The 22,178-nt window shown below is 38.7% G+C and overlaps 1 protein-coding gene across 3 annotated transcripts in view; it reads right to left on the bottom strand.

The window, feature by feature from the left end:
- DDR2 (discoidin domain receptor tyrosine kinase 2) overlaps positions 1–22,178 on the bottom strand; it is a 281,188-nt gene that overhangs the window by 19,590 nt on the left and 239,420 nt on the right. For 2 of the 3 annotated variants that reach the window (XM_077452621.1, XM_077452622.1), the window contains 4 exons: positions 13,596–13,726; positions 12,397–12,595; positions 7,813–8,033; positions 3,989–4,116 (listed from right to left, as the gene is read on the bottom strand). In XM_077452621.1, coding sequence (XP_077308747.1) covers positions 3,989–4,116; positions 7,813–8,033; positions 12,397–12,595; positions 13,596–13,726 — 679 coding nt within the window. Of the gene's footprint in view, positions 1–3,988; positions 4,117–7,812; positions 8,034–12,396; positions 12,596–13,595; positions 13,745–22,178 lie in introns of all 3 variants that reach the window. The other variant, XM_077452620.1, reaches the window with a different exon arrangement.

Below are 22,178 nucleotides of genomic sequence, written 5' to 3'. Positions count from 1 at the left end.
ATTATACTGCATTCGAAAAAAATGTAACCGAATTTGAAAAGGTAAACTATATCATTCTATTTCTATATAACCATTTTCCGAAAATTCGAATTTCGTATAGAATGAATTCACATTCAAATAGAAAAGATTAGAATAGAAAATAATAGAAAAGAATAGCATAGAAAAACAATAGACCAGCATAGAAAAAAAAAAAAAAATATATATATATATATATATATATATATATAAACCCATCTTCCAAAATTCGAATTTCATATAAAATGAATTGGAATTTGAATAGAAAAGATTAGAATAGAGTAGAAAAAAATAGACTAGAAAAACAATAGAACAGAATAAAATAAAATACAATATATTGTTTTTCTATGCTATTATTTTCTATTATTTTCTATTCTATTGTAATCTTTTCTATTCAAATTTGATTTTAGTCTATATGAAATTCAAATTTCAGAAGATGTTTTATATATATATATATATATATATATATATATATATATAAAAAAATTTCTATTCTGTTCCATTGTTATTCTAAGCTATTCTTTTCTATTATATTCTAAACTTTTCTACTCAAAGATGGCTTCTGAAATTCGAATTTCGTATGGAATGAATTCAAATTTGAATAGAAAAGATTAGAATAGAATAAACTAGAAAAACAATAGAATAGAATAAAATATAATATATATATATATATATATATATATATATATATATATATATTATTATTATTATTTTATTCTATTCTGTTCTATTGTTTTTCTAGTCTATTTTCTATTTCTATTCTAATCTTTTCTATTCAATTCAAACTCATTCTATACGAAATTTGAATTTCGGAACATGGTTTTATACATATATATAACCATCTTCTGAAAATCAAAATTCATATAGAATGAATTCAAATTTGAATAGAAGAGATTAGAATAGAATAGAAAAACAATAGAACAGAATAGAATGGCGTATCATATCTGTTCTATTGTTTTTCTAGTCTATTTTATATATATATATATATATATATATATATATATATATATATATATATATATATATACATACATATATATATATTTTTTTTTCTGATCTGTTCTATTGTTTTTTAATGATATTCTTTTCTATTATTTTTTATTCTATTCTAATATTTTCTATTCAAATTCAAAATTCATATAGAATGAATTCAAATTCAAATTCAAAAAGATTAAAATAGAATAGAAAAACAACAGAACAGAATAGAATAAAATATAATATATATATTATATTTTATTCTATTGTTTTTCTAGTCTATTTTCTATTTCTATTGTAATCTTTTCTATTCAAAATTGAATTCATTCTATATGAAATTCGAATTTTGGAGAATGGTTTTATATACATATAATATTTATATATATAACCATGTTCTGAAATTTGAATTTCATATAGAATAAATTAAAATTTGAATAGAAAAGATTAGAATAGAATAGAAAAACAACAGAACGGAATAGAATAAAATATTATTTATATATATATATATATATATATATATATATATATATATATATGTATATATATATATATATATATATATATATATATATATATATATATATATATATAATAGAATAATGTATATAATATATATGACGGTCATATTCTATTGTATTTTATTACATTCTATTCAATTCTATTCTGTTCTTTACTATTCTTTTATTTCTATTCTATTGTTTTTTTTATATTCTATTTTATTGTATTCTTTTTTAGAAATCGATTTATATTTTTTTCTAATTTGATTTGAATTTGTTTTCGAATTTGATTTGAATTTGTTTTTTAATTTGATTCAAATAGATTTCGATTCGAATAGATTTCAAATTTGTTTTCAATTTCAGTTTGAATTTCATCTGTGGTTTTTTTGATTCAAAGCATTTCGGATTTGTTTAAATTTGTTATTATTGTAATTCGGATGCATCTGAATGTCCGAATAATGAAAAATTTGTCAGAATGTCTAGTATTAAGGTGAAAAACGCCCCACTACCTGTCCTACCCCCTGTCCCTAAACACTTACCTGACTCCTTTCACTGCTCCAGCGCTGTCTCGGCTGCAGTGCCACTCCTCTCGCTTCCTGGTCTTACAGGAGTAGGGAGCAGGGGTGTAGCTCACCAATGCTGTGTGTGTCTATGAACACATACAGCCTGGCTCAGGAGCATATGCTGCATGGGTGCCCTCTTAGCATCTGGCTTACTAAGGAGGCACCTGAAGCAGGGAGAAGTGGACAGCGCCAGTGGGGGGGTGGCCAAAGAGGAGGTAAGGGACCGCTCTGTGCTTCACATTAAGTTGCACAGATTCTAAGCCATGTTCAATGTGAACAATGGCTCAAAGTATAGTTGACTGTACAAGGTATGATGATAAGGTACTAAAGCAACCAGAAAGCCCTCCAAATCATCAGTGCATAGCACAGTAAATCATTTTTAGAACAGAATTTATTCACGTGTCTCATAACAGAAAAATCTGGATGTAGTTTGGAATAAATGGCTCTATAATGTATTTATTTATGCTTTTTGCTGTATTTGTAGTACACACCAGCTGTTCTTTTTAGTATAGCATCTGGTTGATTTGCATTGCTGTGTCTTATGTGCTGAAATGAGAATTATCATCTTATTTTTGGAAAATGTGATGGAATGAGACATGTGAATACTTTCCATTCCAAGAAGACTTTAACGTGCTAAGTAAATTTGCAAACATTAAGGTTTCTTTTACTTTCCTCCTCAAATAAAACGTGCTTAGCCATGGTCTGTTTCTACCAGTACCACGTTTGCTTATTACTAAAGCAGTGTCAGTAGGAACATGTGAGAAACTGATGAACAAAAAATTGTAGCCAAGACTGCTTTCTATAAATGAAGGCTTTAGCCTAGCTCAAAATTCAGTCTCAGAATTATGATTAGAATTTTAAAACAAGCTAATTGTGTTGGATGAAACATCCTTCTTTTTGTTTGTATTTTTCTGCAGCCGAAAAAGCTGGTGCTGCTGGTTCAACTTTTCCAAACTGCACCAGTTGCTTTACTGTGGGATAAGGCAACATTGAAAGGCCATTTTACCATACCAGTTTCTTGTATCTTCTTGTAAAAGCACCAGTGATCTTCTCCCCAATGGTGCCTGTATAATCCCACCTGTGATGTCATCAAAAGGAGCAGCATAGGACATAGAGCTAAACATGAAGGTTAGTGCCGCTGAACACCAATGCTGGGGCATCATTTCCACTGACACAGGGGTACTATTGTGACTACTACTACACAAGGGCATTTATTACTCCCACTGATGCAGGGGCATGCTTTATTTCCATCTTCTACCGACGCAGAGACATATTTTTATTCCCACTGACCACTGATGAATGAGCGTTTTTCAACTCCCACGACTCAAAGTAGGGCTATTTTTTTTTCTTTCATTGACCAACAACATAGGGACATTTTTTTACCCCCATTATCCTCAATGCCAAGGCATTTTTTTTTTCACTCCTATTGATCACAGTTCAGCTCCCAAACAGTGTGATGGACAGTGAATTGGCCCTTTATTTAAAAACTTTTTGGCTATCCTGCTCTAGGCACTGGTCTGTGAGTGCCATTATAGTAAATGCAGCCCTTGACTAGGTACAATTGTTATCCAATGACAATGGTAAAGTTAGCAGAAATATGTTTGTAGAAACGAATGTCTGAGAAAGATACTACAAGTTTTGGAATCATGGTCCTGGTTCCCATTCTCAGATCAGTTAATTATTTAAATAACGGAGGTCTAGTGTGATTACAGTGTACCCACAATTGTTCTATTTGACTAAAGTAGGTTATACCAGTTAAAACATAGGAACTGGATTGCCCCAGCTGAGCAAGACTGAATCTCAGATTTGTTGCACTGATTGTTAATTTCATATTGGTGCATGGTAATATTCAATGCAATACATGAAAAGATATTGAGAGATAAACAGTGTATTGTCTTCTAGTTACATTTTATTTAATATTTAGAATTCAGCACAAACCTGGCATTCTTATTGGCATCTGCTCTGAGCATTTTCACTGCCACAAGAGTGGGTTGCCCAACACTTTTGTCCAGAATCAAGTCCTTATCAAGAAAGTCTTCCACTCCCTCAGCTTCACAAAGATGAACCTATGAATAGCAATCACAAGGTTAAAATACATAAAATGCGAACTAAACAACATTTGTTTATTGAGATGGTTATTCTGCAAAGAAAGAAGCTAGTATCTAAATTATAATGAAAATGTTTTCTCTGTACAGTATCAAGAAATTTGTGAGGGTGGTAGAACATGTGAGCTATCTACTTTTCACACAAGACCTTTTTTTATTACAATGCTTTAGGACTTGGGTATATAGGGGTTTGTGTTTTGTTAATGAATTGTTTTTAGCCACATTTGGAATATAGTGCTTGAATTTTGCATTGTTTTATATAGTTACATAGTAAGTCATGTTGAAAAAAAGACACAAGTTCAAACTATAGAAGGGGGAAAAAAAAGGAAAAATATATACAATCCCATATACACAATCCTATAACCACTGTTGATCCAGAGGAAGGCAAAAAACCCCAGCAAAGCATGATCCAATTTGCTCCAGCAGGGTCAAATACTCCCTCCTGATCCCCCGAGAGGAAATCAGATATTCCCTGGATTAACCTTACCTATAAATGTTAGTATCCAGTTATATTATGTACATTTAGGAAAGAATGCAGTCTTTTTTTAACCACTTCAGCCCGGAAGATTTGGCTGATGAATGACTGGGCCATTTTTTGCGATTCGGCACTGCGTCGTTTTAACTGACAATTGCGCGGGCGATGCTGCACCCAAACAAAATTGACATCCATTTTTTCCCCACAAATAGAGCTTTCTTTTGGTCATATTTGATCGCCTCTACTGTTTTTATTTTTTGTGCTATAAACAAAAAAATAGCGTACATTTTGAAAAAAAACGCAATATTTTTTACTTTTTGCTATAATAAATATCCCCATTTTTCTTTTAAAATTTTTTTTTTTTTTCTCAGTTTAGGCCGATATGTATCTTTCTACATATTTTTTGGTAAAAAAAAATCACAATAAGCGTACATTGATTGGTTTGCGCAAAAGTTATAGTGTCTTCAAAATAGGGGTAGATTTATAGCATTTTTACTAGTAATGGTGGCGCTCTACGATTTTTATTGGTACTGCGACATTATGGCGGACACATCAGACACTTTTGATGCATTTTTGGAACCATTGGCCTTTAATACAGCGATCGGTGCTATAAAAATGCACTGATTACTGTAAAAATGTCACTGGCAGGGAAGGGGGTGTTTCTAACTGTAGGGGGAGGGGACTGACCTAGAGGAAATGACAGATTGTGGTTCCTAGCTATTAGGAACTCACGATCTGTTTCTCCTCACAGTACAGAACAGGGATTTGTGTGTTTACACACACATGTCCCTGTTCTGCCTCTTGTGCCCCCGATCACTATTGGCCGGAGGTCATCGCACCCATCGGCCATGATCATCGGCACCCTTGCAGTGGGCGCATGTGCACGTCTGCTATCCCGATCCCGCGAGCCGACATATAGCTACATCGGCTCGCGGGATCGTGCTGACCTGCCACAGTATAATGATAGCGGCTGGTCGGCAAGCGGTTAAAGCAATCTACTGAGATGGCCTGAACCAGCTTTTGAAGGAGTCTATTCCACATTTTTACAGCTCTTACTGTGAAGAAACCTTTCTGTATTTGGAGATTAAATATCCTTTCCTCCAGATGTAAAGAGTGCCCCTTGTCCTCTGTGATGACCTTAAAGTTAATAACTCAGCACCAAGCTCACTATATGGACCACTTATGTATTTGTACATGTTGATCAAATCCCCCTTAATCGCCTTTTCTCAAGAGAAAATAGTAAGAGAGAGAATTCAGTTCCTCTAATCTTTCCTCATTGCTGAGCTCCTCCATGCCTTTTATCAGTTTAGCTGCTCTTCTTTGTACCTTCTCCAGTACCCTGATATCCTTTTTGAGAACTGGTGCCTAAAACTAAACTGCATATTCCAGAAGAGATCTTACATAACTTTACACTTTACATTTATCAACATTAAACCTCATCTGCCTCATAGTTGCCCAATTAAACAGTGCATTGCATTTTATGTATTTGTATGTGCAGTATGGCATTGTTAAACTAACTAGATTACCCCTAAACTAAGTTTTATTCCTCTACACAAGTCAACTTAAAAGCAATATGAAACAGGGAAACACACTTCAAAAGTAATTCACTTTTCTCTGAATGCATTTAGGAGCAGTACCCCAGTTCTTAATACTGTTTTTCGCCCCCTTTAACATCAAAGGCAGCTTGTTGTCTTTTGTGGTATTTGTGAATGAGGCTCTTTATCTTCTCAGATGGTAAAGCTGCCCATTCCTCTTGGCAAAAAGCCTCCAGTTCCTGTAAATTCTTGGGCTGTCTTGCACAAACTCCATGTTTGAGATCTCCCTAGAGTGGCACGATGATATTGAGGTCAGGAGACTTGAGATGGCCACTCTGGAACCTTCACTTTAATAGGTGGTAGCCAATGACAGGTCCACTTGGCCTTGTGTTTTGGATCATTGTCATGTTGGAATGTCCAAGTACGTCCCATGAGCAGCTTCCTGGCTGATGAATACATTTCCAGTGCCTTTGTAGCTCACACATCCCCAAAACATCAGTGATCCACCTCCGTGTTTCACAGTAGGAATGATGTACCTTTCATCATAGGCTACTCTCCAAATGTAGCATTTATGGTTGTGGCCAAAAAGCTCAATTTTGGTTTCATCGCTCCAAATGACTTTGTGCCAGAAGGTTTGAGGCTTGTCTCTGTGCTGTTTGGCATATTGTAAGTGGGATACTTTGTGGCATTTGCATAGTAATGGCTTTCTTCTGGCGACTTGACCATGCAGCCCATGTTTCTTCAAGTGCTTCCTTATTGTACATCTTGAAAAAGCCACACCACATGTTTTCAAAGTCCTGTATTTCACCAGAAGTTATTTGTGGGTTTTTCTTTGCATCGCAAACAATTTTCCTGGCAGTTGTGGCAGATAATTTAGTGGGACTACCTGGCCGTGGTGACCACTTCTTGATTAGAGTTTGAACACTGCTGATTGGCATTCTCAATTCCTTGGACATCTTTTTATATCCCTTTCCTGTTTTATACAGTTCAACTACCTATTCCCGCAGATCCTTTGACAATTCTTTTGCTTTTCCCATGATCCAGAATATAGAAACGTCAGTGCAGCACTGGATGAAAGATGCAAGGGTCGGTCAAGAGTTTAGAAACTCATTGACCTTTCATACACACACACTAATTACAAACAAGATGAGGATGGTTACCTTTAATAACCACTCAAACCCCTTTGTGTAAACGTGTGTGCATGTTATCAGGCCAAAATCACCAGGGTATGTAAACTTTTGATCAGGGTCATTTGGGTAGTTTCCGTTATTATTATGATTTAAAAAGAGTAAACACAGTTGATTTGTAATAAATGGCTTTGGCCAAACACTAACCGTGAGTGAAAGAAACGTTTTTGTGTTATTCATATTCTCTGAAAAATGGCCAAGAAATCATAAATTCTGCCAGGGTATGTAAGCCTATGAGCACAACTGCATATATATGCACCTTGTATTTGTTTGTAATTGTTTTAGTATGTGCACTGTATAAAATTGTAATGCTTTATTTTTATCTGATTGACTGAATATAATTATTAGCATGTGCTCCTCATAACATGCAGTGAGGTATATGCAGTTTATATACAAGGGTAACATAATTATTGAACTAAACTATTTAAGTCTGCCTATAAACATGGACATACTTACTGACCTCACCAAACTGACCCTCCCCAAGTTTCTCTTTGAAGGTTAAATGTTTCCTTGGAAATTCCTCCACTGCTACTTCTTTACCAGACAGGAGGTCCATTGTGATTGCTGGGACTGAGTAGGTGTTGCCACCTGTCACCCCTTGTAAATTAACTATATCTGCCTCAGCGTAATGTGGGACTCCTTCTGCATTGGTGGGCAGTGGTAGCTTGCCAGCAGAACTTCCTGTATGGTGGAAAAAAAAACATTTTTTTAGGTTAAGTCATATAAAAACTTTTAGATTTGCAGTGTAAAGTTTAATTGCTTGTAAAGTCTATGATTACACTTGTCATGAATAAAAATACAGTATGTCCCTTCATGTATAGTATATTTATTCTTCTTGCTTCCAGGTCAATTTGCAGCATTTCAAAGAGATAGTGTTTGAAATGTAGGATCTATTTTAATTATGCATAACTGGCATGAGTGTAGACATTTACAATTACGGGGCAATGCTAGAAATTCTGGAAGGATATCAAAATTATGGTTATCCAAGGACAAATATGCAGTTTTTTTTACTCTTTGCAGAATTGGGTAGCACTGATTTATAAAGCTGGAGGAAATTAATGCTAAAATGGTTCCCAGGGGGCCAAATGTAATTTTGAGTTTCATTCTTCTAGGGTGGACTATTAAATAAATGACAAGTTGCAATGGGTGCCATAACCTGCTATAGCAGTTGTAGTCAATGAACATTTGTAAAAAAAACTTCTTTGTAGTCCTTCCTGACATCAGCAACAGCAGTGTGGCCTTTTATTAAATGGTCTTGTATTAAAGTACTACTTACTTCCTAATGAATTTCATTAATTTAGTTAACTGAGCAAATTGCTATAGTTTCTTTGCCTGAGATGTTTATTTCAGCATACCGTATTAGGAATTTTGTCTACGCAAGGAGGGGTATTGATTATCAAATTTGGAATTTATGAAGATAATGTACTAATGCAACAACTTCTATCCTTTGTATCTAACAAGACTCATTTGAGTTTTCACTGTATAACTCTTAAATGTAATGTTGAAACTGTATCCTATACATATATATATATATATATATATATATATATATATATATATATATATATATATACACACACAATACGTTTTTTCAATTGCACTAAAACCTGTAGACCTGTGTTGAGCAATAGAAGGTTTTCCTACTTTTTTTGTTTTTGAGATGCAAAAGAAATGCTTGTATACAGAAAAACTCCAACACCCAAATATGGCAAGAACAATGCGGTATATGCAATCAAATGCTGTAAGTGCACAAACCTATTAACTGAAAACAACAGACTAAACAAGGTATTACTAATTTCTCACATCAAGACTTGGCAGTGTACGTACACCTAAAGGTGTAGAGCATACTCTTTTGAGGACAGAAAGGCTTGCTTTTAGCACAATGAAGACTGATGGACCAAAATAAATGTGAAGAAAAATATCTATATCAAATTAGCTGTCCTGAAAGGGAGCTGGATGAGTTCAACACCTACCGGCACCTTGCCATGCTGCTCTAATATATTAAAAAGCTAGCAGTTTCATACTTTTTCATATTTTTTCATACATTTTTTTAACAGGAAGCACTTGCTTCAGTGAATTGTTGTGAGTTGCAGCATTAAAAACCAACTTCAGTCAAAAAATATTTTTTAAGTTTGGATAGAGAGGAAAGTGGAATCTTTGTCAGGTTTTATTGCTGTGGGTAGACTACCTCTTCGTTCTTGACTAAATGACACAAGGCCAAGAAGTGTCACCTGAGCAGAAAGACAGCCATAGAAAAAGAAGCAAATCAGATGTTTATCCCTTTCACATATTACTTAAAAAGGGTGTTTTGTTTGCACTCTTTGATTTCATTGAAATAATTCCCATTACGTCCTGTCCCCATGACTTCATGTTACTTTGGCAAGAAGCGAGGAAGACACAGCAATAAAAAAATCTAACTGTGGTTCGAAATCTTCCTCTCTCTTTCCAAAATGACAAATACTTTGGAGAGAAATAAAGCTTCAACAATAATTCCAACCTTGAAATGCTGCAGGAAAACTCAGCTAGTGTGCACATGGCCAGATTGGCCATTGGGCACAGTAGGCAAGTGCCTAGTGGTGCTACTGCTATAGTGCAGTGATGGCGAACCTTGGCACCCCAGATGTTTTGGAACTACATTTCCCATGATGCTCAACTACACTGCAGAGTGCATGAGCATCATGGGAAATGTAGTTCCAAACTGCTATAGTGTTTCCTGAACTCAAGGGGACCCACCAAATGGTGGTAAAATAATCGTTCAAAATTCAGGCATGTATAAATCAGAAACCAGTTATCAATCTGAGCCCACCTTTGGTCCTACGAGACTGAACTGAATGCAGTCTTATCCGTGCCAAAATAAGGAGAATGAGGTAGCCTCATGCCCCAAGCTCACCATAATGCACAAATTCTTGTTTTCAGAAATTCAAATGATTAGCTTCCCCTGCTACGGATGCACAGAGAAACAATATTCTTAGTAGCTAGTGAGCTGAGTGCTATCAGTGATCTTTGACTCATTTGATTCTTTGGGTCATTTAGGGGTCACTGAAGTCACGTGCCACTGATATCCTATTACTAATTTCACAGAACTGAGAGGTGGGTGACTGTAGCAAACTGCTGGTAATGTATTCGCTGAAACAAGAAGGTGTTCACACATAAATGGTATTAAAGCAAGTCTATCCCAATACTGAAGTTCCCAATCAAAGGTATACCTGTAAAAGAAAAGTACAAATTACTCACCTCTAGTACCATCAAACACTGATCCATTCATAAGAAATCATTCCTTTAAGTCCCCTGGAAACCAACATACACAGGAATGTCAATCTCTTGTGCTTCTGCAAGTCTCTCTAGTTTCTTCCTCACTAGTTTCTGGATCCATCCATCCTGTTCATTTTCTTCTGCTCCTGCAACTCTCATAAGTTCCTACTGCTGACTTCATCATCACTACTGCGTCCTGTTGTAACGTGATGTGCTTATATGAAGATGAAATAATCCTCCACTCTATCTTAAACTGAAAAAAAATTTGTCCTGGAAATGCACTTTAACCACCTCAATACAGGGCAACCCCTTCCTGCCCAGGCCATTTTTCAGCTTTCAGTGCTGTCACACTTTGAATGACAATTGCATGGTCATGCTACTTTGTAACCATGTGCCTTTTTTTATTATTTTCTCCTCACAAATAGAGATTTATTTTCAAGGTATTTAATCACTGCTGAGTTTTTTATTTTTTACGAAAAAAAGACTGACATTTTTGGAAAAAAACGTTTTTCTTAGTTCCTGTCGGTAAATTTTGTAAATTAGTAATTTTTCTTCTTCATTGATGTGCACTGATGAGGCAGCACTGATGGGCACTGATAGGCTGCACTGATGAGGTGGCACTTATGGGCACGGATGAGGTGGCACTTATGGGCACTGATTAGGTGGCATTGAGGAGGAGGCACTAATATGCCGCAATTATGGGCACTGATAGGGGGCACTGATATATGGCACTGATGAGCACTGATAGGTGGCACTGATGGGTGGCACTGATATGATGCACTGATGGGCACTGATAGGCAGCACAGATAGGTGGCACAGATAGGCAGCACTGATGCGCACTAATGGATGACACTGATGTGCATTTATGGGTGGCACTGATGGGCAGCACTGATGGGCATCATTGATGAGCACTGAAAGCCAGCACTGACTGGCATCACTAATGGGCACTGATTGGTGGCACTTGTGGGCACTGATTTCTGGCACTGGTGGGAATTGATTGTTGGCACTGGTGGCCACTGGTGGCCAACAAGACATGTAATCAGTGTCCTGATTACATGTCTTGTTGTCCCCTGCGAGCAGATGCCGCTGATTGGCTCTTCTCGCCACACACTGTCAGTGTGAGGCGATGAGAGACGATTACCAGCCCTTCCTGTATTTTCATGTGACCAACTTTGATTGGACACAGCCAATCACATGGTTAAAAACTGTGACTCTTTACAGAGATCAGGGTTGCGCCATGTCCTAGCAACACGGCGCAGTCATGATCGCTGCATGCTCCCGTTCAGCTGCGCCATCATATGATAGCCATGCAGAGCGAAAGCTGAACGTGGGCAGGCGGCAAGTGGTTAAGGGCTTCCTTATTGCCACTCTTCACTTTCTTTGTCACTTTAGCATTTAGCAATAATTGGGCAGGAGCTATTCATAATTTCTTAGCAAGAAACATTTGGGTAATTACACAATTTTCCCAATAAATAATTAAGATCTACAGCGCTACATTCAACACTGTATCTTGGCCTAGGTCGACAAGGTCCAGGCCTAGGACGGCACTTTGCAGGGGGAGGCAAAAAAAATCTGCCCCCCCATGAAAAAAATAGCCTCCTCCTGCTTCCAACACGAAAAAAGTGCACAAGTTTAGTCAGGCCTAGGGCAGCACAAAACCTAAATACACCACTGACTACATTACAGCCGGTAGTATTTGCTTGATATTCATATTGAAGATCTTTAACAAAATAGTTGAATTTAGTTCATACAGCCCTACTTTAAAAGTATGCACTAAACAAGCTCTCCTTACCAGCTTCTTCCTCTACAACTGCTTGTGCTGTGAGTTCTTTATAGTCTGCGCTGAGTGGGAATATCCTGTCGTAAGTGGAATTAGATTCTTGTTCACTTGCTGACACAGATTCATGTCTTCGATTTGTATTGTAGGTATTACAATCACTTGGAATTGAGAGGCTGACAGTCAGCTCTTCATCCAACATTCGTCTTGATGCCTAGGAAAAGAGAAAAAAAAATTACCAAGGCCAGCAGAGCAAGCAACTTTCCAAGTAGTCTCCATATAAAAATCAAAAATAAAATGCACAAAACATAATATCCAAGGTTTTTAAATCATGCTTACTTGTACTGGATAAAAATAACAGTACTCTGATACAAAAAGACATTAGCCGTATCACTAATGGCATGGCTAGGGGGTGGCTTTAGGGGCCTATAGTCCCCAGTCTCTGCAGGGGTCCACAAGGGGAGGGGAGGCTCTCTGGGGACCCTGATGTAAGTGGGGGGGGGGCTCTCTGGGGACCCTGATGCTGGGAGGAGGCTCTTTGATGACCCTGATTTAAGGGGGAGGCTCTCTGGGAACCCTGATGCAAGAGGGAGGCTCTCTGGGAACCCTGATGCAAGGGGGAGGCTCTCTGGGGATCCTAATGTAAGGGGGGCTCTCTGAGGACCCTGATGTAAGGGAGGACTCTCTGGGGATATATACACACGCACACATATATTATATACATGTGTATGCCAGCCCATGCTTACAACTTCCTTTACTACGTTGCTATGGGCTCTAGCCCCAGATCTTTTGTAGACCTAGCAATGCCCCTGCGTATCACCATCTAATATGTCTGTCAGTGTAAGCAGGGGAAGTGGTCATACACAGATTATCAGACACAATAGATTTTAATCCTGATTTGCCAGCAATTTACATGTGTCTGATTTGCCTACTTTACATAGTTAAGGAGGAATGGATATCTAAAAATGCAATGACAGTAATCATGCAACATTTTCTTGTACAATCTAGAAATTTTGGTCTGTTTTTCCAGGCCCACCAACAAACCTATTATTACAGCATAAACAACTGAGTAAGTTGATCAATTATATCTTGTGAAGCCATGCATTCAGTACATTAGCTAAGATCAGAATTATGATAAATGATATGGTAACATTGATATAAAAATAATGATATGTGAGAATGAGATAAAGGATTTATTATGTTTATAAGCTAACCTTTTCCAACATCTTTTGCCAGAACTGTCTCCATAGGATTATGACAATAATGGCTACCAGAATTAAAATAATTGCAACTAAGCAACCGATCAGAAGGCGGGTGTGGCTGTCATCTATTTTGAGAGTTGGATCTAGAAGAGAGTAAATATCTGTAAGAGAACATATTCTAGAAGTTAAGCATCAATACAAAAAGAAAAAAAGAGTTGTGTAAGTAAATATATTCTGGCTTTAGATTAAAAGAAAAAATACGGTCAGGAGAGGAAGCTAATCTAGTTTGCGCAGAGTAATTGCTTTTTTTTTTTTTGGATTGATTTTCATGTTTTCTCAACAGCATTTTTCAAGGTACTGAGTACACTACCAGGCTACCTGGTAAACATCCACTAAAGAAAGTATCTTCATATCTGTTAAAGTACATTCGATCATAAAAAGGGAAACACAATGTGTACAAATTTTTACGTTTTTTTAAATGCTTTTAAAAATAAGTCACAAAGTGTAAACATTTATACCAAATGCCAGGCTGGTGTTTATCCATTTATCATTTTCTATCTCATACTTCCCCCAGAAATACCCCAACTTGGATGCATAATCTTTGTATTTATGTTTATTAAACATCTTTTGCAATATACCTCCCCAGGTGAAACAATGCATTGGTATAGCACTCAAAATTGATCATAATGTAAAAGAAGTTAAAGAGGAAGTAAACCCTGATGGGTTTACTTCCTCTTTTTTTCCCTGCAAAGGTAAAGCATAATGGACTACTATGCATCGCATAGTAGCTCATTATGTGTCACTTACCTGACACAGGAGCCAGCGAAGTCGCCGCTGATCCCTGTAGTCCGCCGCATCCATGTTGCTGGTGGCGTCTCGCAGCTCCGACGAATCACAGCGGCGAAGCCGCGATGACGTCACTCCCGCGCATGCGCACGGGAGTCGCGTCTCGCAGCTCCGCCGCTGCCACTCGGCGAAGCCGCGATGACGTCACTCCCGCGCATGCGCACGGGAGTCGACAAATTTGGCAAATCCATTCATGGATTTGCCGCATTTAGTGCACCTGCGCGCCGCTGTCTACGGCGCATGCGCCGTAGACAGCGGTGCCCATTTTCGGGCAAATATCTCCTAAACCATATAGGTTTAGGAGATATTGCTTGGACCTACAGGTAAGCCTTAATCTAGGCTTACCTGTAGGTCCAAGTTGTTTGGAAGGGTTTACTTCCTCTTTAATGGTATAGTTGAATGGCCTTTCCGGCCAGGCCATTAACAAGTTTTTGAAATATTTAATCACAGGCTTGTTGTTATACATTTTACTAACCATTCTGACCCATTCTTAATAAGTACCATCAATATTCGTGCTTTATCTTCTGCCTCTGATATACATTATCTCACAAAAGTGAGTACACCCCTCACATTTATGTAAATATTTTATTATATACATTTTCATGTGACAACACTGAAGAAATTACACTTTGCTACAATGTAGAGTGAGTGTACAGCTTGTATAACAGTGTAAATTTGCTGTCCCCTCAAAATAACTCAACACACAGCCATTAATGTCTAAACCGTTGGCAACAAAAGTGAGTACCCATTGGTGGAAATGTCCAGATTGGGCCCAAAGTGTCAATATTTTTTGTGGCCACCATTAATTTCCAGCACTGGCTTAACCCTCTTGGGAATGGAGCTCACCAGAGCTTCACAGGTTAACACTGGAGTCCTCTTCCACTTCTCCATGATGACATCACAGAGCTGATGGATTTTAGAGACCTTGTGCTCCTCCACCTTCCATTTGAGGATGTCCCACAGATGCTCAATAGGGTTTAGGTCTGGAGACATTTGGCCAGTCCATCGTCTTTACCCCCAGCTTCTTTGGAAGGCAGTGGTCATCTTGGAGGTGTGTTTGGGGTTGTTATGTTGGAATACTGCCCTGTGGCCCAGTCTCTGAAGGGAGGGGGTCATGCTCTGCTTCAGTATGTCACAGTACATGTTGGCATTCATGGTTCCCTCAGTGAAATGTAGCTCCTCAGTGTCGGCACACTCATGCAGCCCCAGACCATGACACTCCCACTACCATGCTTGACTGTAGGCAAGACACACTTGTCTTTTTCTCCCCACCTGGTTGCCGCCACACACGCTTGACACTATCTTAACTAAATAAGTTTATCTTGGTCTCATCAGACCACAGGACATAGTTCCAGTAATCCATGTCTTTAGTCTGCTTGTCTTCAGCAAACTGTTTGCTGGCTTTCTTGTGCATCATCTTTAGAAGAGACTTCTTTTTGAGATGACAGCAATGCAGACCAATTTTTATGCAGTGTGCGGCATATGGTCTGAGCACTGACAGGCTGGCACCCCACCCCTTCAACCTCTGCAGCAATGCTGGCAGTGCTCATGCGTCCATTTCCCAAATGCAACCTCTGAATGCAGAGCACATGCACTCAACTTCTTTGGTTGGCCATGGCGAGGTCTGTTCTGAGTGGAACCTTTCCTGTTAAATTGCTGTATGGTCTTGGCCACCTTGGTGCAGCTCAGTTTTAGGGTCTTGGCAAGCTTCTTATAGCCTAGGCCATCTTTATGTAGAGCAACAATTATTTGTTTCAGATCCTCAGAGAGTTCTTTGCCATTAGGTGCCATGTTGAACTTCCAGTGACCGGTATGAGAGAGTGAGAGCGATAACATCAAATTTAACACACCTGATCCCCATTCACACCTGAGACCTTGTAACACTAATGAGTCACATGACACTGGAGAGGGAAAATGGCTAATTGGGCCTAATTTGGACATTTTCACTTAGGGGTGTACTCACTTTTGTTGCCAGTGGTTTAGACATTAATGGCTGTGTGTTGAGTTATTTTGAGGGGACAGCAAATTTACACCGTTATACAAGCTGTGCACTCACTACTTTACATTGTAGCAAAGTGTAATTTCTTCAGTGTTGTCACATGAAAAGATATAATAAAATATGATGGGTGTACTCACTTTTGTGAGATACTGTAGATACCTGTAAAATGCTTTTTTGATTCAGAGCCAAATCTACTTTGGCTCTGGTCCTTTGGTCCACATTTAAATCCAGCTCTGGGGCTGGTGAGGGTTCTTAACATTAATGTTGATCTGATTGTGATGAAAAAGAACAAGAAACACTCTCTTTTACAATATAGTGTTTATAGTGCAGGAGGAGTGTGCAATGCACAATTTAGCGTACATAGCGCAGGATAGAGTTGGGCAAAAAGTTCAAGCCATGCAAACGCTCAGCCCGAACATCGCCGTTTGGTGAACACCTGAATTTGAGGGGCGCTCAGCGAGATGTTTGCCCACCGAGCGCCACACAATGCACTGCATGCTGCATAGTGCATAGCTGGTTGTTAAGGAGTGGGCCGGGAAGCTGGCCGCTGCGTCCTTAACAACAGATTCATCAGCTGTCAGTGGGCTTCCCCGCTGACAGCTGAATGAAAAACAAACATTGCAGGCAATAGAAAAAAGTGAGAAAAAATTGCGTGAGGGTCCCCCCCAATCCATTCCAGGTCCTTCAGGTCTTGTATGGATTTTAAGGGGAACCTCACAACTATTTTTTTTTTTAAAACAGCGCAAGGTACCCCCCCAAAATCCACACCAGACTTATCGGAGTATGCAGCCTGGCAGGTTAGAAAAGGGGGGGATTAGAGTGTGCCTGTCTTTCTGACCCATACCAGGCCACGTTCCCCCAACATGGGGGGCTACTTTGGGGCAGGGGGCTCTGCCCCCTCCACCCAATGCAGCTAGTCCCCATGTTGATGGGGACAAGGGTCTCTTCCCAACAACCCTGGGCAGTGGTTGGTGGGGTCTGTGGGCAGGAGACTTATCAGAATCTGGAAGCCCCCTTTAACAAGGGGGCCCCAGATCTTGGCCCCCTTCCTATGTGTATGAGTATGGGGTACATTATTCCCATACTTATTCACCAAAAAAAGTTTCAAAAAATAAATAAAGTCAGGAGGCTGTTTTTGACAATTTATATAAAAAAAAAAGATCCATCATCATACATGACACGACACCGCCTGTGACGATGGCTAACCGCCAAATGCCCACTCTGCCGTTTGACAGTTCTTAAATAGGTAAGGAGCAGGGGTCACCTGGTGAAGTCACCCTTGTGATGTCACCTACTGGTGCATGCTTACCTATTTAAGAACTGTCAAACGGCAGAGCAGGCATTCGGCTGTTAGCCTTCGTTGTGGGCAGAGCGTTTTTTTCTTCAGGTCTGGCAATGCAGTGGGCTTTGTGTTTGATGATGGATCTACATCGGGGACATTGTTTTTTTTATTTTTTTATTTATAACAATTAGCAAAAACTACCCCCCTTTTTGGGGGGAACCCTGCATCATTTTAAAAAACATTTTGGCATGGGATCCCCCTAAAATCCATACCAGTCCCGATAGAGATTGGGATCTACACACCATTCTTTTTCTCTATTGCTGTTTTTTTTTCAGTTAGCAGGAATGTCCATACATTACATAGCCCTGCACTATATAAACTTGTCAGGACCTGGGCTTGAACCTGGGACCTCTTTAGTGTCTGGCGTTGACTCTTGCCACGGAGCTATCTGGGATGCTGAACAGGTCCCTGCCTGATCTATTTCACAATCCATCCATTCATTCACAATCTGATCCATTGGACAACCCTGCCTTGTGTCTTGATTGCTGTTGAACCTTGAACTCCTTGCTCCTCCCATGGACTTCCTTTATAAACCTTGAACTCTTGCACTTGTTTGCTCTGCTGCTGTCTGTATTTTGCTACCACTCGTGATCGACCCTTGGCTTGCTTCTTGACTACTTGACTGCCTGATCCAATCCTGCAACTACTCGTTAACAACCTTTTGGCTTGTTTACTGACCACTCTGCTGTTTGATCCATATCTGTTCATCCGCTTCTGGACCCTGGCTTGCTCACACCCTTGTGGGGCAAACCTGAGGACCTGGTACTAGCACACAGCTAAATCTATCTCAGGAGCTCTGGTGAACACTTAGTACTTAGACTCAGGTGAGCCTGTGTCATCTGCCAGGGTGACTGCCTGTCTATCTATCCTGCTGGTCGGTGGTAGTCCTGCAACTGCTATAGCAACTGGTCTTCAAGCCTGATGCCTGATCGTGACAAAACTATATTATGCATTGCACACTCCTGCAATACTGTATATATACTACTGAAATGTACTGGAGATTTTAGTTGACTAAAACTAAAACAATTCCGATGACTAAAATGGAAATTTAGTCAAAAGACTGTGACTAAGACTAAGTTGTAAATTGACATCAAGATTAACACTGATCAGCTGGACATTTCAGTTATCTGATTCATCCTTCATCCTAGTGGGACTCTCTTCTGGTCATTGAGTTTGCTGGAGTTCTACTGTTATATAATATGTACTGTATATAGATACATGTATGTACATATATAGGACACTGTTTATGCTATATTACCAGTTTCTTGACCTGTATATAATGTACTGTATTTGCCTTTAACTTTTTTGGAAGGCATTGTGGCGTTAGTGTGCATAATTGTAGTCCTTGGCCTAGGATTTTGTAGGGGGGTTTTTAATGATTTTTCAATAAAGCATAGTTTTAAGGGTTCTCAGTCAGATGTGTCCTTGTATACTCTTTTCTCATATTTTAAGGGGGTAACATTCAAAGTCTGGGCACTTTTTATATTTAGGTTGTGCAGTGCAATTTTTTCCCTCTGGGATGGTTGCGTGAGATTTGTAATTTTCCCCTTGTGTCTTTTAAAACCCATGGTGAAACTTTCCTCCCTGTCACTTGAGGCCACAGATTTAGCAGTGAATGCAGAAGTAGAATTGCGAAGGGGGAAAGGTGCAAAGTAAAGAAAAAGGCAGAGGAGTGTGGGTCTTTTGCTGGCCACCAGTATGATAAGGTGCTGCACCCACAATGCTTTTTGTTGCAGATTCATGTGTCTCCTAATGCATATGGTACCCAAATAACTGATTTACCATGGCTGATACACTGCAGACAGACATACTGTCTGATGAGGGCACCAAAGCGTCTAAGGTTTTTAATGATAAAATTGATTCATAGCAGAAAAAAACCTTCACTAACACATGGTTTAACCTGCCTTCCTGAAACTGTTCCAAATAGTAAATCAAATAGGAGATCCATATGGTATCTGCTTACCTAAGGCTGTTTAACCACCTCCTGCCCAGGCACTAAACTTAAATGGCCCATTGGGAGCCTCCTTGTATAAAACATTCAGCATTTCCCAAAAACTTGTTGCAAAAAAATAAAAAAATAAAATTAAGTCTTCAAAAAGATTGTTTCCTCTCCAAAAACACATTATGGACGTTTCTACTGTTCCAAAGTTCCAGGACCTCCAAAAATTTGAGAGGTAGTCAGAAAATGAGATGTGCAATTTATGGTCCAAGAAAGCCTGGAGGTGCTCCTTTTATTTTGGACCCCTCTATAGGATAAGAGTGTATAAAAGTCTCACACATGTGGCATTACCATGCTCGGGAGGAGTAGTAGAATACGATTTGGGGTGTTATTTTAAAGCATGCCTATACTGTGTGATAGAAATATCTTTATTCATTGACAACTTTGTGTAAAAAAAAAAAAAAAAAAAAAAAAGAATTTGCATTTTCCAAAAATGTGTGGCAAAAAAAAAATGACATCTTCAAAAGACTCATTATGTCTCTTAGAAAATACATTGGGGTGTTTTGATTTCTAAAATCTGGTTATTTAGTGTGTTTATTTAATAGGTAGTCACAAAATTAGACATGTAATTTATGCCCCTAGAAACTGAAGGCATTCCTTGGATTTTTGGGCCTCTATGTGGTTAGGCTGTGAAAAAGTTCCCACACATGTGGTATCTCCATACAGGGGAGGAGTAGCAGAATGTTTTTTGGAGTATCTTTATAAGTAAATGCCTATGCTGTGTGTGAGAAATAACTTGTTAAATGGCAACTTTGTGGAAAATAATTATTTATTTCTTAATTTTTAAAATAAAATTGTGGAAAAAATTTCAACCTTAAAAAAAATTCACCATGCCTTTTACTAAATACCTTGGACTGTCTACTTTTCAAAATGGGGTCATTTGGGGGATGTTTCTACCATCCTGGCATTTTAGGGCCTCAAGAAAAGAGATAAGAGGTTAATACATGAGAATTGATTAATCAAATATGAGGGGGCACTGATATATTGAGCCTTACCAAGTAAAAATTGAGTTAGGAAGCTGTAAATTGCAGATAGTACTGGCCAATTTGTCTATATTTAATGGTCCAATGTGAACATGTTCTCGCCTCCAGAAAAATTCAGTGTGAAAGAGCATAGGACCATAATCAAGTTCCTGTTTCTCCAAGGGAAAGGTGTGAAGCAGATCCATGATGATGATGTCACAAACTTTGGGTGACAGTGGCCCTATATATGCAACAGTTAAACGTTGGGCTGTCAATTTTAAAACTGGCCATTTTGGTGTTGAAAGTGAGAAACCCAGGGGAAGGGCCTGTTTCTGTCTCTGCAAATATGAAAGCCATCTATGACATTAATATATATATATATATATATATATATATATATATATATATATATATATATGGTACTTCTATAGTGCCATCAATTTACGCAGCGCTTTACATAGTACATTCACATCAATCCCTACCCTCAAGGAGCTTACAATCTAAGGTTCCTAACTCACATTCATATACTAGGGCCAATTTAGACAGAAGCCAATTAACCTACCAGCATGTCTTTGGAGTGTGGGAGGAAACCGGAGTACCCAGAGGAAACCCATGCAGGCACAGTGAGAACATGCAAACTCCAGGCAGGTAGTATCATGGTTGGGATTCAAACCACCGACCCTTTTTACTGCTAGGCAAGAGTGCTACTCACTACACCACTGTGCCACCCATGACATGATCATGGAGGAAGACTGAATATCAGCCAAAAGTATTGCTACATATCTGGGAATATCATGTGAGAGAATTGGTTCCATTATCCACAATGTCTTGGAAATTAGAAAGCTTGCAGTAAAGTGGATTCCAAAACTTTTGACAACTGGAAAAAAAAGAGGACACAGGTGGAGACATCTGTGGCTGTTTTGGAACATTTTGCAAGAAACTAGTCAGATTTCCAGGACAAACAGGTAAGTGGTGATGGGGCATGGATCTACTGTTATGATCCTGAGACAAAGGAACAGTCTAAGGAATGGAGGCACAGTGGTTCTCCCAGGCCAAAGAATTTCCGTGGGATAATAAGGGAGTTCTGCTGGTGGACTACCTCCAAAAGGGTTCAACCATCAATGCAACATATTACTGTGCTTTATTGAAGAAGTTGAGGCAAAATTTCAAGGAAAAACTTTGAGGAAAGCACTCCAAAGGTGTCATCCTGTTGTATGACAATGCCTCATCATACACTGCAGGTGAAACAATCGTAAAACTGACCTCCTTAGGCTTTTAAGTGATGCCCCATCCACCCTATTCGCCTGGCCTGGCTCCTTCTGACTATCATCTATTTCCCAATCTCAAAAAACACCTAAAGGGACAAAGATTTGGGAGTGTTTCAAAGGCAACTAATGTTTCAAATGAGTGGTTACACCAGTAGCCGGAAGAATTTTATTTGCAGGGC

This window comes from Lithobates pipiens, unplaced genomic scaffold (assembly GCF_037356315.1).
Source record: "Lithobates pipiens isolate NorthernLeopardFrog02 unplaced genomic scaffold, aLitPip1_a1.2 Scaffold_23, whole genome shotgun sequence".
Classification (NCBI taxonomy): Eukaryota; Metazoa; Chordata; class Amphibia; order Anura; family Ranidae; genus Lithobates; species Lithobates pipiens.
The sequence above is the reverse complement of the archived record's forward strand: the minus strand, read 5'-3'. Positions and strand labels throughout refer to the sequence as shown.